The 21,369-nt window shown below is 40.6% G+C and overlaps 2 protein-coding genes across 4 annotated transcripts in view; both read right to left on the bottom strand.

Annotated features, from left to right (window-relative positions):
* Window positions 1-12,492, bottom strand: part of bsnb (bassoon (presynaptic cytomatrix protein) b) — a 51,933-nt gene extending 39,441 nt beyond the window's left edge. For all 3 annotated transcript variants that reach the window (XM_089010148.1, XM_089010147.1, XM_089010149.1), the window contains exons 1-2: window positions 12,164-12,492; window positions 6,466-6,856 (exon numbers count right to left, since the gene is read on the bottom strand). In XM_089010148.1, coding sequence (XP_088866274.1) covers window positions 6,466-6,856; window positions 12,164-12,345 — 573 coding nt within the window. In that variant the 5' untranslated portion in view covers window positions 12,346-12,492. The remainder of the gene's footprint in view (window positions 1-6,465; window positions 6,857-12,163) is intronic.
* A 489-nt stretch (window positions 12,493-12,981) lies between these two features.
* On the bottom strand, window positions 12,982-21,319 carry bap1 (BRCA1 associated deubiquitinase 1). The gene is made up of 17 exons (XM_089011026.1): window positions 21,136-21,319; window positions 20,833-20,862; window positions 20,673-20,727; window positions 19,921-20,053; window positions 19,713-19,832; window positions 19,203-19,264; window positions 18,972-19,114; window positions 18,795-18,873; window positions 18,593-18,716; window positions 18,270-18,411; window positions 18,028-18,188; window positions 17,791-17,921; window positions 17,117-17,580; window positions 15,561-15,808; window positions 15,392-15,484; window positions 15,227-15,299; window positions 12,982-13,871 (listed from the first exon to the last, which is right to left on the bottom strand). The coding sequence occupies exons 1-17, from the start codon at window positions 21,170-21,172 to the stop codon at window positions 13,738-13,740; spliced, it is 2,229 nt and encodes a 742-aa protein (XP_088867152.1). The 5' UTR covers window positions 21,173-21,319; the 3' UTR covers window positions 12,982-13,737.
* Between the last annotated feature and the right edge of the window lie 50 nt (window positions 21,320-21,369).

The raw sequence follows: 21,369 nt of genomic DNA, 5'->3' as shown, positions 1-21,369 counted from the left end.
CTGTACAGTGACTCTATATTATAGAATTACTGTCAAACTCTTTTTTTGCCGCGGTCCACATTGTAGTTGTGGTTTTCTTTTGAGGGCCGTTATGAATTGAATGGAAACCAACTTCTCCCCATACAGTAAAGTCTCGTTATATCGATATTCAAGGGAGTCCGAAAAAATATCGATATAACCGGGACTATCGATATATCCGACCCTGTTTGCATGTAATTTTCTCCGTGCGTGCATAGAAATAGTATCGATATAACCGGGACTATCGATATATCCGATATCGATATAACGAGACTTTACTGTATTACATATAGAACCCACAACAAATTATGAATAACTAGTTTTCAAATCTGAAATCAAGAATAATGACTGTTATTGTGGTTTACATGACACAATTTAAATTTTGGGATTGGACTTTAGTAAGCATCACAGCACTTGACATGCTTGATTTGTTTTCGCGGGCCGAATAAAATGATGTGGCGGGTCAGGTTTGTCCCCGGACCTTGACTTTGACACCTGTGCCCTAAATTAATAAACACATAATACAAGGCAACATATCTATTTTTGAGCAATCAAACATGACAATGAGTTTGATTAGCTTCCCTTGTGTTTTATAGGTCATAAGCGTTTCAAATAAAAGACCCTCAAATTCTGCTGATGTTAACTAATTGGAGAGAATATAACAACGCTGCGTTTTCAATTTTGCCTTTTGACTCAGTGTGTTTGTCTATTTTTAAGCCACTCAGCCATTCAACCATTCACTAATGCTGATTCCTCCTGATCAGAAATAGTTACCGTATTTTCCGGTGTATATGGTGCACCCAAAAGCCTTGATTTTCTTCAAAAGACGACCCTGCGCGTTATACACAGGTACGCCTTATATGTGAATTTATATTGAGCCACAACAGGTCTCGCAACTCCTGTCAGCAGCTACCGACTCCCCAGCTTCTATTGCAGAGCCTCATGAAGTGTGCCTTATATTTGAAAACGAATTATATTTGGAAAACTTTTTTCATTCGTTGAAGGTGTGCCTTATATATGAAAAACGTTTGAAAATACACCATTCATTGAGGGTGCGCCTTATACTCCACTGCGCCCTATACACCGCAAAATACGTTCCTCATTTAGAGTTTTTCTCTCAATTTCGAATGAACTCCCTACACCGGCAACACACATATTAAATAAAAATGTTGGGACTGACTTTAGAGAAACCATGCTTCTCAAATCCTCATGAAAAGTGATCCCTCCTGATGACCCCGGAAAAATCAGAACCGACTAAAATGACATTTGGCACACTTGGGAGTGGCATTGAGTCAGGTACATTAATCACTTAAGTGAACACAAAGACCAACACGATGAATTCAACTGAACTGGTTAATCGGGTCGAAAGAGCAGGGCTGATGACAGCCGTGCTTCTCAAGCCCACTAATGTAATATGACCTGAGTGTCATATTTGAAATGCAATGACGACTGGTATGTTCCAGTCATTCTTTCTCAGACATTGAGTAAATCAGTCGAGACAGACTAAGTCAAACACGCACAGCGGCATGGGAGCCGCCGTCTGGTCTCCTGCCAATCCTAAATACAAAGAGTGATGAGGTCACGGTTCTCTCTCTTGTTAGTCAACGGTGAAACTGTGAAGTCTGGGGAAGCAGTGTCGAAAGAATATGGGGCAACAAAACATCATCCAATCAGAGATTCACAAATGGAAAATCCTCTTTCTCTTATTGCCTTTGTCTCTTTTTCCTTTTTGAATTACAGTTGGGATAATCAAATAAGTTAAGCCCCCCACACCGCAGATAAAAACTAGAGACAAAGAAGAACGCAACAGGGACAGCAAGCAACTATTTATCATTTTCATCATGGTTCTACCCTACTCCTCATCTCCCCATTTCATTTCTCTCTGTGCTCCCCGCTTTGTTATGAGGCAATCATGTGAATCTTTATGAAATCTGATCTCGACCAGAGAACAAAAAAACAAGTGTCCTCCTTCGCCGAGTCGCTTCTCTTTTACACGTCTGTCTTTTTACTTTGCTATCTATATTTGTTGACAGGGTTTGCAAGGTGGCGGTGGTGGTGGTTGACCCCAAAAAATGCACGCAGGAGGGAGGACCAAGGGGTATTTGTTAAATTGTCTGAAATAAAGTCAGCAGGAACTAAATCTCAAACAACCAAGTCATCAGAACAGAAAGGTCCAAAGTACTAAACAAAACCATAAGTAAAACATGCCAAGATGAAACAAACCTGACAGGGTGAAACAAACAACGACGTGACACTGTGGTGTCACGTCGTACACAATGGTTACAATGTACACAATGGTTGTGCCGGGAGTCCTTTTAACTGCCACTGATTAAAACAACAACCAGGTTTTGGGGGCTAATTTTGTCTATGTGCACACCTGTGTCAATTTTAGAAATACTCATTTCTGAAAAATAAAAAAAAATGCTCTCTAAATTTCATCAGTTCCCCTTGGTTCAATTGAGAATGATGGCACACGTAATTTACTTTTAGATATGAATACACAAAATGAAAAAAATGAAGTCTGTTAGGATATAAAATGTTCGATCGACAACATTGATCGTAATGTGGTCAATGATAAAAATACCACTCAATGTCAAAAAAATCTTGTTTGAAATGTCCCACCCAACTTGATTAGAGTATGAGGAAACTTTAAATGTAGCTAGTTGGGGGATAATAATTCAACCAGTGTCCTAGATTTTCTTTCTGGCAATTCTCCTAGCAACATATTTCAGTTTATGCAAAATTCACTCATTCATCCACATTCATACATATATATACATATATATACAGATATAATATATACATATATTTTTTCCACTGCAGCACCTTAGACCCAAGCCACCATTGGTAGGAACTATTAATAGAAAGTGGACCAATTATGAAGCGCATGGTTCCGTGTACTATAGTGAGGGGCAAATTTGTCATTGGGGACCTTTTGCGCTACTTTAGCTCTCTGAGCAATGGTTTTTGATAGTTTTTTTTTCTTTTTTTCCACACTCTCATTTCCTTTCAGGATTGTGCTCGTCGTCTAAAATAATGACTAGCACTTCTAACCTGAATGCACTATCTTCCTCATAGCTGCATATAGATATATCGGCACATGCATATACAGGACTTTGTAAATATAGGTATGAGTCATACACAAACGCACACCTTCGTGTTATCTACGCAATACGTTGTCATTATCCACTGCAGTCACATCATTGACAATGTGACTAACACACCTGAAGCTGTGTGTGTCTAGAATTCTTCTGATCAGCAGATATGTCTCCTACTGCTGAAGCTGACGATGTTCACTGTAGTGATGGGTTAAATGGAGAGTACATTTCGTTCATAAACATGAAGAATGTGTGATTTCAGAAGAAAAAAATGACAGCTGTCTTTCTTCTTGTTTAACTCTTTCAATGGACAGCCTATCATGTTATTGTGTTACAGAGTTCACGAAAGTGTTAACATGTTGAGGTCCATGAAAGAAAGTGCTCTTTTCATTTTTTTATCACATTGTGCAAAACGCCTGATTTGTTTACATTTCAGTTTGAATTGAAGCAAATGATGTCTACAGAAAAATAGTGTACAAGTGGCACTCCTTTGATGAAAGATTGTTCATGGCCACAGTAGCACAAAGAATGAGTCGCCTTGCTATGCTTTCCACAATGAGGCACGGTAGATCGGGCATTGTGCGAGGGGACGTAATCTGACCTGCGATACCTAACCGATCTGAGGTAACACTCTGAATTTTGCAAGTACTAAATTATGTTTAAAAAATGCATAAAATCAATTAAAATGTTCTTGACTTATAGGCACACGCATTGTGAAAAAGTGTGGTTGTTTTGTTGCCAAATGTTCATAGGGCGTGAAAGTGAGAGTGGTTGTTTGTCAAAATGTGATCTGTGATTAACCGCCCCGCCTGAGATAGGTCCCAGCTCACCTATGCCCCTAAAGAGGACATAATTGAAGACAATGCATGCATGGATATCATTTTCACTTTTTAAATGGATCTGATCTACGGTATCTGTTTCAAAGTATTTTCCTCATTCACGTTGATTTGCAAAAATGTGGCCAGAATGATAAAACTACTAAGAAAAGCTTCTGTGATGGAAAAGTCAAATCCATTCTAAGTAGGTTAGGGTGGTAAATCTTCAGATCTCCAGAGGCAGGCCCGCTTTCACTCTGTGTTGCGCATTCAGCATCTGACAAGCTCACCAAGGCTGAGCCATAACATCCACCTCCGCAGCTCTCAACGCTGCCACGTTCTCCTCCTCTGCCTGCCATGAGCTATTCTTTACTGTGTCCCTCGGCTGTGCTTCACGCATTTCTATCCACCGACTGCGCAACCCTACACTTACTTGTACACGAAACGCAATCAACCTGCACCAAGGCTTGGACATTTGTCACGTGCAAATGTCGGTGCGTGAACAACAGTGACAGCAGAAGACCTTGCATACAAATAGCAAAGTTAAAATGAGGTGATATGTCACATATCATATGTCTATGACTCTTTTTTTCCGATGAAAGAAGAGATTCTAAGGTTTCTTACGTTGAATTTAATGTTTATGTAGTCCTAAAACTCAATATTGTGTGGGTCCTGCAATTTGAGTGAAAAATAATTACAGTCAAACCTCGGTTTTCGAACGTCTCGGTTCTCATCCCATTCGGTGTTCAACCAAAAATGTCACATTTTTTATGCCCCGGTATACAACCGAAATTTGGTTATCAACCAAACTGAGTGCATCTGAATGCATCACTCGACTGTCCTACGCTTCCTTATATGTCACTTCCTTAGATGTCACGAAAATGCAGACATATTTTGCGAAAATGTAGACATATTTGGTTCAAGAATTTGGTTTGAAAAGTTAGTGTGCCCTGTGTTTGCCCAAAGACAGCTGGGATAGGTGCCAACACGCCCCGTGGCAGAAAGAAAATTGGTGAAAATAAGTTTGTTTTTATAGAATTTTACACGACCTGCTCTATTATTAAGTTTTTACCCGGTTTATGTGATGAAATAGTTCAAAAGTTGTTTTCTAGACTTTGAACGGATGAATATTTTTTACATTGATTGTAATGGAAAGTGCTGTTTCGGTTTTTGAACAAATCGGTTTTCGAACATGTTTCTGAAACGGATTATGGTCGAAAACCGAGGTATCACTGTACTTTATATATCAATTTGTCTCGTGCGACACCTTGAAAGAAGTACAGATGACGGCTGAAGAAACCTTTTCATTGATGGACCACTCCAGTACGACTGAGAGCTTACACAGACGCACAACCTTATAGGTATTTCCTTTTAAAGCATCATGAATGATGTCAATGTTCCATGTGACTCAAACTGCCTCTTCTACCATCTGCTATGAGTGCAGGGTTGTGACGCACCGTGGAAGAGGACACAAGTCAACGTCTTGAAAATTAAAGAAGGTCTGCTCCAACTCAGTGCGGCACATCGGAGTGTGCTTGCACTATAAAAAGTGAGTCATTTACAGTACAGCCTACGTATGAAAGAGCATTGGGGGATATGACATGACGTAAAATGAAGCACAGAGGCTTCATGGAGTATGTTTAATTTGTGAGCTTCACTTCTGGATAACATTGATGACAGACAGGGAGGCTTTTGATTAATTCAAAGAAACATATGTGCAATGCTGGAAATTCACAATGTTACAGAACTGCATTTTTTCTAGTGATCAATAAATTTTATATATTAATCACACATATTAAGTATACAATACAATACATATTGATTTATATAGAGCTTTAAGAACAGCTGAAGGTGTAACCAAGCGCTTAACATGGACAACTATACTAAACAGGAAATAAAGCAGTCACAAAGATAGTAGAAAGCATCAGGAAGTAAACCCAAGATCAAGTCGGAATCATGCTGAGTCAAATGCCAAAGAGTACGAGTGAGTTTTGAGATGGATTTTAAAGATGTGTAGCGAGGGGGCTTGCCGAATGTTCAGTGGCAGGTCATTCCAAAAGAGTGGGACAAGCAACATAAAAGTTGCTTCGATTAGTTTTTGGCACGTCTAATAATGTCTGGTCAGCGAAGCCATTGAAACATTTTAATACAAATACTGTAATAAGATATTGAAAAGAACACTAAAATTTATAAGGAGCCAGTGAAGGGATGTCAGAGTAGGAGTTACTGTATATGCTCCCTCTTACGAGTACCAGTCAATAGGCGAGCAGTAGCATTCTGGACTACAATGAAAAACAATAAATCACACGTTTTTCTGTTTTATGGCTAACTAGATGGGCGATTATTACAAAATATGTGTTAAGAGTAAGTAGTGGAATACATGAAAATTATACACATAACTAAATAAGTGTAATTTTTGTGAGGTTATTTAGAATCTGAATGCGGTGTGCTGCCAATGTTTTTTCAAGATTAATGAGCTTTTGTTTCACTCTGTGGCAACCTTGTACACATCGATAGCAAGCTCAGGCTCTTACCTCAGTAAGGTGAGGGTTGGGGTTGAAGCCACACTGGTTGCACACCATGGAGCGGCACAGTGTGCATGTGTTGAAGCTCGGCCTGTCATCAGCAGTGCCAGTCAGGTCGGCCGTTTTACAGACGGGGCACAGCTTGCTGCTGGGCATGGGCGCTATTTGAGGCACAGAATAAGGAGAGGTAGGGAAGCTGGCTCGGTCCGGAGACACCGAAGGGGATCTCCCAGTTCGGCTGCCACCCACGTCCACATGCAGATTCTTCCTGGAAACGTGGCCGTGGCCTTGCTCCCCATAAGGTGGGGCAGATTGTGGGGTGTCATGGGAGGCCAGCCTGTCCCCTGTCCCTTGACTGCTATGGACACCTGATTTAGATCCCTGGTCTGATGTCGGTGGCCTAGAAGAAAACAGACATGGATCAGAGTTGTCGTATTTAGCATAATTATTTTGCCAAATGTCTTCTACATGAGTAAGTTAATCCATTTTAACTCATTCACGAATTTATCCGGAAATTGAAAATATAGAGAGCCATTTCCGAACTTCATCGGGTTTTGTTTTTTCCATGCTTGGGTGCTGATATAGTGCTGGCCATGGCCTCTGGCAATGTTTTTTCTTTTCCACATTTCCCCTTTTTCCATGTTAGCGCTTTGTTGCAGCTTCAGCTGTTGTTAAAGCGCAATATAAACCAATATGTATGTATTGCATTGTATTTTGAACAGCCATCCTCATTTCAATCTCATATCACTCCAGACCCTTATAATTTAGGAATTAACTCTATTTTTCTGATGAAAGAAGAGAGTCTAAAGTTTCTTACGCTGTCTTGAATGTTTATATCGTCCGTAAACTCAATATTGTGTGGGTCCTACGATTTCAGTGAAAATGACTAAAACCCTGGCATTTTTGCACATTTGGCAGTGAATGAGTTAAAATGCAGAGGGCATAATCGATACTCACACATTGTGGGAAGTTGAATTGAGTGAGTACACTTCTAATTAGTATTTGTTTATGACAATGACACTGCTTATTTTGACTATAATTTGTGAAAAGACGCTTTTGGAATGGCCTCACTACTTTTTATTGATGATGGCCACAGTGTTCTGTGTACAATTTAAATTGCCTCGAAATTTACATAAAACACATCGAGGAGAAGCTTCATCATGCGACAAGTTCATTACCACAAACATGTTGCTAAAACAACAAATGACTTCATCACAGGTGAAAACAAATAATTTTAGACTGGCTAAGTCAAGCACCGCAAATTAAACTGATCATGCATGCATTTTACTTCCTGAAGAGGAAAAATCCCGCGAAACAAACAAGAACTGGAAGATACCACAGTAAATAAATCAATGAGCCACAGGCTGGATGTCGTTCTTGCAAGTCAGGATTATATCACCAAATGGTAGTCACTTGAAGGTCATTTAAAATATCCTTTATAATGCTTTTGCCCCATTTGAACTCTTTGAACCTGTCTGGCTACAGTACTTCCAACAAAGTTGACATAAAAGACAACAGTGATGCAGTGTCAATGTTTGCTGACTTTCTCTGTCCTTTAGGCATTAGCGGAATCCTCAAAAAAGTATGGAGAAATTAGCTTGTCATAACAATTTAGAAATGATATTGTCATGGCCGTCATCTTCAAAGGCATTCTCGGCATCGGTTCAGCCTTTGCGGTCAGAAAAAAGTGGAGATAAAAGCTTGAGTTTCAAATAGAGCGTGTTAGCCACGCTGAGTCACTGTCACTGACTTGGCCCGCTGCACAATTGGAGTTCTTTACAAACCATCACTGCTCTGTTACATTCCAAACTGACAGGGTGACCACCACTCTGGTCTGTGCTCTGAGCTATACTGGACTGGATGAAAACAATTCAAACTCATGACCGGGCATAAATTGTGAGAGGCAATGTCATCAATATTTCGTATATTCAATGACCTGGGTGACTTGTGATTTATATTACTTACCCAAATGTCTTGGTAAATTGATATGATTGATATTTCGAGGGTACTGTAGCCAAGTGTGGAGATTAAATGTGTTTGCCGATATCTAGGATCAGTACGATTTTTGTCTTCCACCTGTCACATGTACGTTAAGTGGCAACTTTAATGTCTATCCCTTGGCGATCACAGTGGACTGCAAAAGCTCTTGACCAGTAAAAATGAAAGAAGGTATATATGGAAGGAAGCAATGAAAAGACTTCTTCCATCTATCAGCAAATGGGAATCCACAGAGGAAAACGTTCCATTTTTATGTCTATACTTTTGTGTCTACGGTTTGACAAATTGCTTCATCACAAAGTGCTTACTGAGAGGTTTGTAAAATGCCACTCTTGTAATGGGAGTCGTTAATGAAATGTTCTCTCATCTATAAGCGGAAAGACACTTCTTTGCACGGTCTCACAATGGTGACGGAACATTGTTGTATGTACAGCATCGTACCAATGCATTTTGTACCAGAGATGGGAAGAATGATCACATATTTACAAGTTACTTTGTAAAATGGTTGGAAGGCAGGCCAACAGCCCACAGAGAGAGAAACAGCCACTCCAACCACTCAAAACAATTTGATGAAAAACTAATGCATTTTTCTGGTTGAATGCATCAGAATTAGCCTACTAAAATCAAATTTACATCTTCACGCCCACATACTGTATTCCGTGTTGTTTGTTCCAAGAAAGAGCCATTATATTACTTTGAAAGGATGGGAAAAAAGCGAGAATTATAGGCTGCCAGTTGATGGACCTTACAAAAGGCACTTGGAGGTTGAAACCATTAGTGGAGCTCAGCTTTTACTCTGAGCTGAGGAATCCATATTTTACAACAATGAGGCTAGAAATGAAATCCTTAAAATCTATTTTGTTTTAAAGGACAAGATATATTTAACATAATAGTATTATGGTGCCTATCGTTCAGATGACGTGAATACAATTAACCTATTTACAATGAAAAATTAACCATGGCAAAGGCGAATTAATGAAGACAGATAAATGAGTACTGGAAATAACACTTGGGCGGGTTTGAAACATTTTTACATTTATAGTTTCAAATTTTTACAAAGTCCGACTCCACACAAGACCCCTTGCCTTGACAATGATAAGTCTAAGGTTTGTTCATTGATAACGGCTATCGAACTAGCTTGACAATGCTACGTCTGAGGTTTCTTCACAGATAACTGCTATCAAACAAGATCGCTAAGTTAAAAAAGGCGATTTTACGTCGCATTGTGTGTTTCTAATCTGCCTTCCACAAATCGAATTATCTCTTACAATTGACTCAAACGAACTAAATCGTGGCTATCTTGACTGCTAACAGAGTGGCGGAAATAATTAGTTGCCAGTGTGGGTATACCACCACCGGGTGGATTCTGGGATTTGAAGTTTAAGTGCTCCCGACCGATTTGCTAGTTCTGACTGAGGAGAATAAATACATTTGAAATACATTGGAAATACAGTGATACTTTTACCATAAGCTCTTCCGATAAATGCTGATGTGAAATCATCAAATCGGCCAACAGACATGCCATTATAGTAGGACATAGCTTTCAAATCCTCTTCATCATTTCTCTACAGTGTCACACGAGGTGTGTGAAAAATCCGGGAGCTGGGGAACGAAACATATATATCCGTATCCGTATATCGCCAAGAGAGTTGCTGGAGCCTATCCCAGCTGTCTTCAGGCAGCAAGCGTCGAACAACCTGAACAGGTTGCAGAAAAGATATTTCAAACTGAAAACAAGTTTCACCCTTCATTGCGGGCCAGAACCATGCGCTAAGCATCTGACAGGTGCCAACACCTTGGCAAAGTAGGTTGGGAAAATGTGTTAGACTCCAGGAGGAATTACTTCCAAGGGGAAATCTTGTCATGTACAGTTTGGATTTGAAATACATCTCACGAGGCACCGATCTTCCAAGTAGCATAAGATGTTGCACATACACAACACTTTGAAATACATGACATTAAGTGTTTTTTTATTTACATTATGTGACATTATTTTTTTACTTGTAAATGCGCTAGCATCTCTGAGATGATAGGGTCATGCGGTTCTGTCTGCTCACACAAAATTTTCAGCACTGTTTGTTCTAATTGTTACAATTGTAATTGTTACATTTGCCAGTGGACAGTTGAAAAAAAAACTCTTGTAACTATACGAGCTGAACCATCTGCAATCTAAAATGAGCAAACACATTTGAAAGAATGTGTTTGCTCAAGTACAAAATAGTATGTTCAGAAAAGGACAAAATGTCACAATAAAATAAATCATGCCTCCCACAGACTTATTTTGAAGCTATTACATAATATTATTAATCTCTTTGCCATGCATCCATTCTCTATCTCCATATTCAATATGGCATATTGTCACGAATAACTGTTGTATTATTTTAGGTCAGAATACCATTTTGATTGATGACAGTGTTTTCATGGCACATGTTTAAATTAAGTATGAAGCTGCACAGTTTTAACATTGACACTTGGAATAAGATCATAACCATAGTTGTTGTTCTTAAAATATAATCTTGCTTTAATTTGCTACTAAACATTGATCAAAGTAGTTTCCAGGGCTGAAAGGCAATTATCAGCTACAGTACTCTTGTGCAAAACCTCCATAGGAGAGCAGTAAAAAAAAATGTATTTACGTGTATATATATATATATTGTCCACAGATAATAATGTACAATTGTGACTGACCCTGTGACATGTTTAATAATGTAGTTGGAGTTTGAAGAGAACTACAGAACTACAGAACGACAATAACCAAATCAAATTACCACAACAACACAAAAATGGGAAAAGGATGCAAAGCTATATAACCACAACAACAAACATTTTGAGAGCAGGAAATTTCAAGTCACCGCAATGGATGAGATGGAAGTGTATCATTACTGTCCTATTGGTGTATCTGTATAGGTAATATCCGATTTTATAAGCAAGGGTAATCTCTCCTACACACCCACAAAAACTAAGATACTATGCGTGATCAAATATGAATAAAAATGGATATGCTTAAGGTTTACTAGGCAGTCGTTGTGTATTTCATGAGGGAACATAAAACCATTCCTCCTTATTCCTGCGCATTGGTGATAAACAATTCCCAGTGGATGCATAATGATTTGGAGTGTGATCTGATAGATTCACCAGCCTTGGCTCAACAACGTTGCTGTCAGACTTGTACATTTGTCATCTTACACGACACAAGAACCAGTCCCAGACGTTGCCTCACCAGGTTCTCGGAATGACTTTCACGTTGAAGGGGAAAAAAGCTGACGTGTGTACGGGAAATGAATGAGATTGAACGCTACGGGCTCTCACTCGTAATTTCATCACATCGTTGCTGAGATCACCAGCTCAAATGTCGCTTGTTCATTCACGATACGAGTAAAGCCAGAGGACAAGCGCCGTGGAAAGGGGCGTCCAAATCCCCCCTCATGACTGTATTTATGTTGTATTGATGTTCAAAGCCAAACAGCCTGCATGCTAACACGTTAGCCTGGTTGGCTAGTAAGCGTGTTGTAGAGAGTAAAGTCGGGGAATTTGATGTCAGGATGGCGAGTTGCGTTGACAAGGATATTGGCATAAATAATTGAGCACCCATTCAAGTCTACATCTCAATTCACAGTCGTTCGGTGCTCCATCTACAGGATACGCAAGACACTCCACGCCGCTCAACCACCATCGTTTCTGGCCACACTTTGATCGCTCAATCGGCTACCTGTTAATCCCCGGGCCGGGTCCTGTGACACTTCCCCCGGCAGGCGCTCCATTGCTCGGCTTGATGAGCTGTCCAGAGTCCGCTGGTGCTGAAATAGAAACCGGAGCACCAGCAGCAGGAACGGCGCATGGGCCGCCTTGTCCCGCCTGTCCCTCCCCTTCCATGCTCGCTTCGTTCCCCATTGTCTCGGGAAAGATTCAGGGGGGAGAGAGAAACGATGTCGTAGACGGTTCTTCGGCTGGGTGAAGAACTCGTAGAAAAGTCACTGGTGCTCTCCTTCCGCCATCATCGCCTACAATTCAGCATCCCGCACGGAGCACGCGCGCTGACGGACAGGGCGCGGAGGCGCGCTGACGCAATGGGTGGGAACGTGAGTGACTCGTACGTGCGCGTTCCCGAAACTCTTATTTTAGGCCACACGCAAATAGCTCTTGAGCTCTAGGTGGCACATGACGGGAGTCCACCGAGACATCCGCGAGTCAGACTGCACCTTTACGCACGATTTGTTCTTTCGTGCGAATGTTTCAAATCAAGGATGTAGGACAATTTGACGGGTCAAATATAGTTTCTCAAACGATTTTAAAACAATGTAGCGTGAAACTCGACGGATACTTGGTTTTTCACAGTACGTAGAAGCCAAGGATTCCTGTTTGTTCTTCCGTCGTATTTTTGAAGGGGTGTCATTAAAAAAATCCCTGCAATTATTACCGGACGTGCAAAAGAAATGGATATGGGATGATAAATAAGTATAATCCTTCCTCACCAGTTTCTGTCATCGCCCCCCCCCAAAAAAAAAAAAAAATCTGGAAAACAATACACTGTTTTAATTGACTTTATTGCAGTATGAAAAGGCAAGCCCAATGGCAATAACACGTTGAGCTCAGTGGATTCCTGCTGAGCAGTGTAAACATATAAATATGTACAAGATTCACACATACAGACATGCAAATTAATTATTCCGCCATTCTGAGATCTCTTTTATGTTAAAAAGAATAACAGGAAAGTATTCACCATTTACAGAAGATGGAAGAAAAACATATTACGAGTTGAAAATGTTTGTCCAAAACTTGTAAACTTAATTATTAAAAATCTCCAAAAGGAATGTGATTTAAAAAAAATGGTGTGTTTGATGCGTGCTATCAGATTTGATTAACAGATGTAATTATGATATATAGACATTAAATAATTTATAATTTCGGAAGAAAAAAAACAATCTCAAAACTGCTGGCCATGAGTCTGCATACCGCGAAAACATCCAAAAACATTAAATATTGCATGATCAAAGAGCATTGAAGTTCACGAAATACATTTCCTTTCATTCCATATTTACAAGTTGTAAATAGTAGTATACAATATCACTAAAAAGGTATACATTTATACACGTGATTATTAAAAAAAACTGAGCAAACACTTTGGCCAGTTTCATGAAAATAACAATGCTGGGACTAAAACGCCACGATGAACCAGCAACATGATGAAGTTCACGGATGTGGCGATCTCTGTTTAATCATGATGATTACGACTGATCCTGACAGCCACGCGTTACTTTACTGAAACAATATGACTTGTTAAAATTACTGCCGCTTGGCCTTGTAAGGTCGCGAGCGTTTCCTGCGATCAGGCTTCCTTTGTTTGTGCAGGCGGCCGATACTCACTCCCTGCCGGCGACGCACCGAAATGTTCTGCTCCACAAGGCTGGCTAGCATTCCTGCAGAGGACAACCAACGTAGAATTAAAATCCACGGCAGAAGGCTGGGGTGGAATAGTTTTTTTCATGAATGCAAATTTTCTGGAAATGATCATTAGTGCTGTTATTTTGGGATATGGTAATACTGTAAGGCAAGTAAAACCCTTCACATGAGAAGATCTTTTATTTTTGGGATACTAAAGTAGTTCTTGCTTTTTTGAATCTTGATGTGCCGATGACCATTTTGTGTTTGGGAACCTTTTACTGAGCAAGTTGCTTGTTCTGTAGCCGCAAAGGGACATATGTCTTCTTGTGCCGGTCCCAAGCCCGGATAAATACAGAGGGTTGTGTCAGGAAGGGCATCCGACGTAAAAGCTTGGCCCAAACAAACATGCGGATCAAACCTCTAAAGATGGAGGACACTGATTTGCTGTGGCGACCCCTTGAAGGGAAAAGCCGAAAGGAAAAGAAGAAGAAAGTAGTACATGTGTATTGACTAGGACGAGGGTGTCAAACTCATTTTTAGCTACAAGTTCCTCTCAAGGGCCGTTATGAATTTAGGGAGGACATTAGACGTGCAAAACTGTGTCCACTCCAGTGCCAGGGTTTTTGTCATTGTCACTCAAATTCCAGTACCCACAGAATATTGAGTTTTAGGACTACATAAACATTCAATGTAGCGTAAGAAATGTTAGACTCTCTTTTTTCACCAGGAGTTTCACAAGTTAATTCCTACATGTTATGAGTCTGGAGTTATATGAGCTTGAAATGAGGGTGGCTGTCCAAAATACAATGCAATACATACATATTGGTTTATATAGCAATTGAACAACAGCTGAAGCTGGAACAAAGCGCTAACATGGAAAGAATGGAAATGCTAACCCCTTGTGAAAAAAAAAAAAAACATTGCCAGATGCCATGGCCAGCGCTTTATTGGCACCCAAGCATGAAAAAAACAAAACCCGAACAAACTCGGGAATGGCGCTCTACATCATATTTTCAATTCCCGAATAAAATCGGGAATGGCAGTGAATGAGTTAATCCCCTCCACATATTACATATAGAGCACACAACGAATGAATGAATAACTAGTTTTCAAATTTGAAGTAAAAAATAATGACTGTTGTGGTCGACATGGGATAATTAGATTTTTTTTGTTCAGACTAGAAAGCCTCATGGAATTTCACAAGTTTGATTTGCTTTCGCGGGCCGAATAAAACGACGTGGTGGGCCAGATTTGGCCCCCGGGCCTTGACTTTGACACCTTTGGATTAGGAGTTCGATCAAGTGACTGTCCCTAGACGATGCGAGGTCTGTCACATATTAAGAAAGGAAGACACAAGAAGACGGTATTGGACAAAAGAGGACAATATTACCTTCTTGGGCCAGCATAGATATAAAGGTGCAAATAAATTCATCGTAATTATGGGTCCTTCTCTGATCGTCAATCTGCATACAGGAAGATAAACATTTTGATGAGAATCTGATCCAAAGTGCGAGCCAAAATCACGTTTAGGTAGTTAGGAGTATATTCAACCCACTTTGTATTTCTTTCTTTTTTCAACTTCCTCCTTTAGGTGCACTTCATAATTAGCAATGTCCGCCTCAACACACTTGAGAAGTGCAAGCAACTCCTGCAATTGACAGAATAGTGTCTTAATTATGTGACCGCTTTCCATACACAGAAAAAGTTGTCATTTTTGGACTTACTTTGGGTGAGTACTTATCCCCTGGGGGCTTTCTGTCGGCAGCAGGCTCGATAGCATCGACCTTTTCCTTGCTAGGTTTCACATCTTCCCCATCTTTGCTCTCCTCCTCCTCCACCACCTCCTCCTCTTTCTTCACCTCCACAGATGGTCCCTTGTCCTTCTCGATTGTGGTTTCCTTCTCCGCTTCATCATTGTCCTTTATCTTCTCCGGATTGCAAGACGATTTAATAGCATCTGCAGCCAATTCGGCTTTAAGGTCCGAGAAAATAATTATTAATCAACAATAGTAAGCGAGGCCACGAGCTAAAGAGAGAATATATACTTATGAATACAGACGGTCCCCAATTTACGAACAACGTTCGTAAGATGAATTCGTTCGTAAGTTGCGTCAGTGCAATATTTTGGATGGAATGTATGTTTAAGGCTTATATAATAAGTATGTTTAATATTTATATAAGTATGTTTAAGGCGTGTATAAGTAACCTATATTGGTTTGTACTGAAAAATAAACATTTAAAGGACAACCGACGCCTCCGGACAAGTTGTGTCCATAATTTGTAAAATGGCTTCAAATGACTTCTACTGAGCGGATTTTACAAAGATTCCACCGCATATAGCTATATTTTACGTTTTAAGACTCGCGCTGAATATTCAGGAAGTCTTGTTTTTGAGTTGGTGACGAGTCCGTACGTGACGTCACTAAAGGAACGCCCTTTACCGGAAAAAAGACACATTGTAGCAGTCCTTCCATCACGTCAATGTATTTTGCTATTGTCTGGTCTGAAAACCTTGTGTTGCACCCAAAAGCCGCCAGAAGAGGGCGTCCAAGCTCCATGGAAGGAATTTATCAGCCTGTGGAAACAGGGTGATTCATTCCTCACAACAGCTCGGTGGCCATTTTTGGGTGCGACATTCCCCCCCGCCCGTTTGCCTCAAAATGACACGGAATAAATTATTTTATCGATTGCAAACATGTATGCTTTTGTCTTCAGAACTATTTGAATCATATTCATAACTGGATGTGTAACAAGAAAGCATATTCTCCGAATCTCAAGCCATTGTTTTGATTCTCCAGCAAGGCAAGACGTCTTGGCGTGACGTCACGAACTGGGGGCGGGACTTTCTGAAAATGCCCAATTCGCAGCTCAATTTTTTTGCAGATTTTGGACACTTTAAGTCATTTTTATTTGTGTTTTGCATTTGAATAAAAATATCATACTGCGTGTTTTGGGTATTTTAGATGCTATAAAACGTTTTTCTGATGTCAGTTAAGAAACAAAAAAAGTGACGTCGGTTGTCCTTTAATAAAATATATGCTCTATAAAGATATGTACATGTACAACTAGAGAGAACACGACTTATCTTACTACAAAAATGTTCGTATGTACAGTTGTTTGTAACTGTTATTATTATTATATTATTATTTTTTTATCCTGTTTGATTTTTTTGAAGAGTGACAAGCAGTATGAAGTAAGCAGGCTTTGAACTAATCCAGACATACATTATGAACAAGTAAATCTGACAATCTAAACTACAGTGAGGTGCATGGATACTCACCAGATGGTGGAAGAGAATAGATGATTCCATCCTCCAAGAGGTGTAACAGGGCCACGCTGACAGACGGACCCAGTTCTCTTACAGCACGATTATGTCGGGAGTCTAGTCGAAGCAACTCGTCTTCTCCGAACAACACGCGCGACAAATGGGATGCCACGGGACTCGATGGACGCGTAGCGGCCTGTGAGCGTGCGGGTGAGCGAAGCGGCGAGTTGAAAGCGCTTCCGATCTCCGAGGCCGTGTCGGTACTCTCGTTGCTGGGCGTGGGGGAGGGCTGCGAAGCGGATGTGATGCAAATGCCTCCGGTGCGGCCTTCGGTGCGCACGGACAGCGGAGTGTTGAGGGCGTCTTTCTTTTGGGCCTCCTTCTTTAGTTTCTCGGCTAAGACACTAAGGGCAATCTGGCTTTCCATTCCAGTTACGACCCTTCCAGTTCTTGATCGCAGACTGGCCTTCCGTCTAAATCTTGAATAAACAAACAAATACACAAGTAGATAAATAGAAAAATAAATAGATAGATAAATACACACATACATAAACAAACAAATAAATAATGATGGAAGGATGGCTGGCTAGCTTGATAGCATTTCAATAGTAGAATCATGAATGTTGTAAATTAAGGAGTGGAAAGACTTACTGCCAATCTCAGGAGGAAGAAATCACCAGGAAACTAACCTCGTTGACGCTCCCGGAGATTCTGTGACTTCCTCCTCATCTTCATAGTCATCTTCATCCTCAGAGTAGGGTGGCAGTGCAGGTGCTAACACTCGAGAACGTCCCACACCGGCAGCAAGATCCTCCTCTTCCTGTCAATCGATATATCTTGATTTATCAGAATGTTGTTTGCAGCAACTGAAATGCTTTCAATGCGTGACAGATTGCTTTTAGAAAAGATCTAATGGATTTATTTACCTGCATCGGTGACTTGGCATAGTTGTGATTGTCGAGGAAGGCAGGCAAGCGTTGAACGGTGGGGGTGGTAACTTGCTGTGAGCCTCCTTCGGGTGCTTTTCCTGTCGTTTTAGTGTTTCGTGGAGGAATGGAGCCCTCTTTAGATTTCCCTCCTGACTCGTCTATAAAGAGGCAATATTTTATTTAAAATGCGCCTGTTTGGGAGACATTAAACTACTAGGCAAGAATAGAAGAATATGCACCAGGGGTATCTTGATCAGCCCCTTGGGTTGTTACTAGTTCTGTGTCTGCTTCTTTCTTGATTGAAATGGTGTTGCCGTCAAGTGTGGGAGACTCCTGCTGCTTCTTGTCATGGACAAGCTCAGATTGGGTGAGTCGGATCATCTGTAGACAAAACAAATGTGTTTTCAATACGTTTGCCTTATATATGGAAACGGTTTGAAAATACACCATTCATTGGGGGTGCGCCTTATACTCTGGTGCCCCTTATACTCCGGTGCGTCTTATACAACGCAAAATATGGTAAGTTAGAGGCCTATCTGGGCCCCGAATGACTATTTCCTACCTTCTGTAGACCTTCTAAAATAGTCTGTCGATTCTTCTTTAAAACCTCCAGTTTGGATTCGTACTTCATCCTACGGTCCGGCACCACTGCCATCAAGTTGAAGCGAATGTCATGATATGGCTCACTGAGAACGAGAGGAGCAAATTGGCTGAGAGTGAAGGTAGGAGGGGACGCTATTAGGAATGACTGGTTCAACACTTACCCAGCAGTGGCCAGACCAATCCTCTCCATGATGACCCGTCGAGCTTTATCTGTCCATTCCTCCTCCTCTCCCCATGGCCCTAAGAGAGTTTGGCAAACAACATTAAACAGGATAGTTTATGCTGTTTAACAAGCCAGAATTCTGAAAACAGTGAGCAAACGCATGTACAGAAGTTACCGTGGTCAATAGGATAGGCCTTGAGGCCATCAAGCTCAAAGAGGCGATCTTTGATGGGGACGTAGCTGACAAAGTGGAAGGCCTCCATAGTTCGAACTGCACTAATACCATTCTGTTTCTCTGGCAGGTGTCGAGGCTCCGGTCTCCATAGAAACAGAGAGAGAGTGCAATCTCAAGAAAAAAAAATGATTTCCAACTCAGGATCATTTACAAAATGAAATGATACCCTACCTTGCATGGCTGTTGTGCGCTCTGGCCAGCTCAGGAGCATTTCCAATAGCATAACCTTTACTCTGGAAAATAGATGGCATTTTAAACTTGCACGGACATGACCTTGGCGAGAGGAATCAAAGCATTCAAGCTGTCCATTATGTTCATCTGGACTTCTCCTATTTATTATCCCCAAAGCCATCATTGAAGATTAATTGTGCTGCTGGGATTTTCCCAATCTCTTACATATGTCACGTAGGAAAAGAGGAGACTCACAAAGGTACTAAGAGGGGGAAAATGTAATCAACATATTTGTACAGTGAGGCTTTAAACAAGGAGTGGTCTGAGATTGTCTCTTTGGAGAAAAATAAGAGATATACAAGTTGTACTCTAAGGAAGCCATGTTCGAAGCAAATATCACTGTTTTCATTCCCCAAAATGAACTGGTTTTATAGTCTCACGAATCAAATCTAAAGAAATGATTGATTTTGTACATTTTTCTGAGACATGCTTATGGCATAAATCACTTACCTCTGGGCTGAAGCCTTTTGTGAAAGCTTTCATGCGACTCAGGGTGGTGCCAAGCTCGACACCACTGCAATTCAAAAGCACACTCAGCAAGGCATGAGTGGCACATGAATTTGGTATCAGCTAGAGAGAAAAATTATAGCAAGTGAGCATTAAATGTTTTTTTTTTCTTACTATGCTATCATTTTTAGGTCCGTGAACGACTGATTACCTGATGTGCAAAGAACATATCATTAACAATTTCCTCATCGATGACAGAGGTTTCATCCACCAAAGTATTAACTTTCCTCCTGGATCGACGCTCCTCAATCCACTTGAACAGAAAGATGAAGCCATAGACTGGGCTGGAAAAGAAAATCCAGCATTCCTCAAATGTTCAAGTTTGCAGAAGATATAGGTAAATACTCTTTAAACGGGGGCTATGAGAGACGTTCCAGGACTGGTTTTACAAAATACAATTTATGAGTTATCTGCAGCATTGTGGGCAAGATGATTAACCATCAAGTCTCCTGCAGCGAATGCATCCTTCAGTGCACAAGATGAGCCGAGTCTTGGCAGGACCATTTGTAGCTGCTTCACTTGACAAAGCACCTGCTCACAATGCTCCAACCTCCAATGGTTCCAGGCTGAGTAGAAACTGACCGACCAGGCTCTGCATTATTTTTATTATCTTTCTTAAACTAAACGAGGATAACAAGGGGAACTCTTCTGGCAATATGAATGACATCAAGTTGAATATGATGACAGCCTTCTGGAGGATCCAAAAATAATTCTTCCAGAAATGCGTGGTGTGGTAGAGGAAGCTGGAAAATGCTTTATAACTTCACAAAGCTTAATTTGAATAGGTCTATTGTGACTCCAGTCCTGGAACTTTGGTGTCGTATGTCATATTAGCATTACGGGAAGGTCTCAGCTAAAGCATATTTTTCTCATTGTAATTATTGTTTTTTACCGACTGCATACCTTTGACACTTGCTTTGAAGGTCATATATTTCCTCAACCTGTACACCTTTAACACCTGCAGAAAAGGTAAAACAACTAATTAAACCCTTTTCCATATTGTAATTATTTTTTTTTTGCAATACTGTTATTTATTATGATTTATATGGTTTGTACTACTCACCAATATCTTCAAGTAACAAAGTGAACAATCCTAATAATGGGGAAAACGTGTGGTTAACTCAGCGTTTGAAAACTTCCATGACAGAAATCCAGAAAGCCCAAACATACATTATGGGTCTTGCAATGATGATGACTTAGCAAAATAAAGCACGATTGCTCCTCAAAGGCATCGTAAACTGCACACTACAGCCTATGCATGGCTGATATAAAGATGCATAATACAATTGGAGATGAGCAGCTTCAATGAACAATTACTGAACGCTAGCTGTGATAACGTTACGGTGAATCTGTTGAAATAACTCACCTGGGTCGCTCTCGAGCTCCAGCCACCCTTTGTTCATGTTTGCGTTTGCACTCAGTGCACACTACCATTTAAGCGGTTTATTGTCCATGTCCGCCGACGAAGTAGTAGTGTACTAATGAACGCGCCGATCCATTCACCATAGCAGCTGAAGATAAACACAAAAGACAAGAATCGGACGCCCAAAAATGGTGTCATCAACAATCGACTGTTTTTTCGCAGACACAGACAGTCACG

The sequence above is a fragment of the Hippocampus bargibanti genome, linkage group LG12 (genome assembly GCF_051943395.1).
Source record: "Hippocampus bargibanti isolate YZ-2025 linkage group LG12, ASM5194339v1, whole genome shotgun sequence".
NCBI classification, from domain to species: domain Eukaryota; kingdom Metazoa; phylum Chordata; class Actinopteri; order Syngnathiformes; family Syngnathidae; genus Hippocampus; species Hippocampus bargibanti.
Note: the sequence above shows the minus strand (reverse complement) of the source record. Positions and strands in the feature narration are given on the sequence as shown.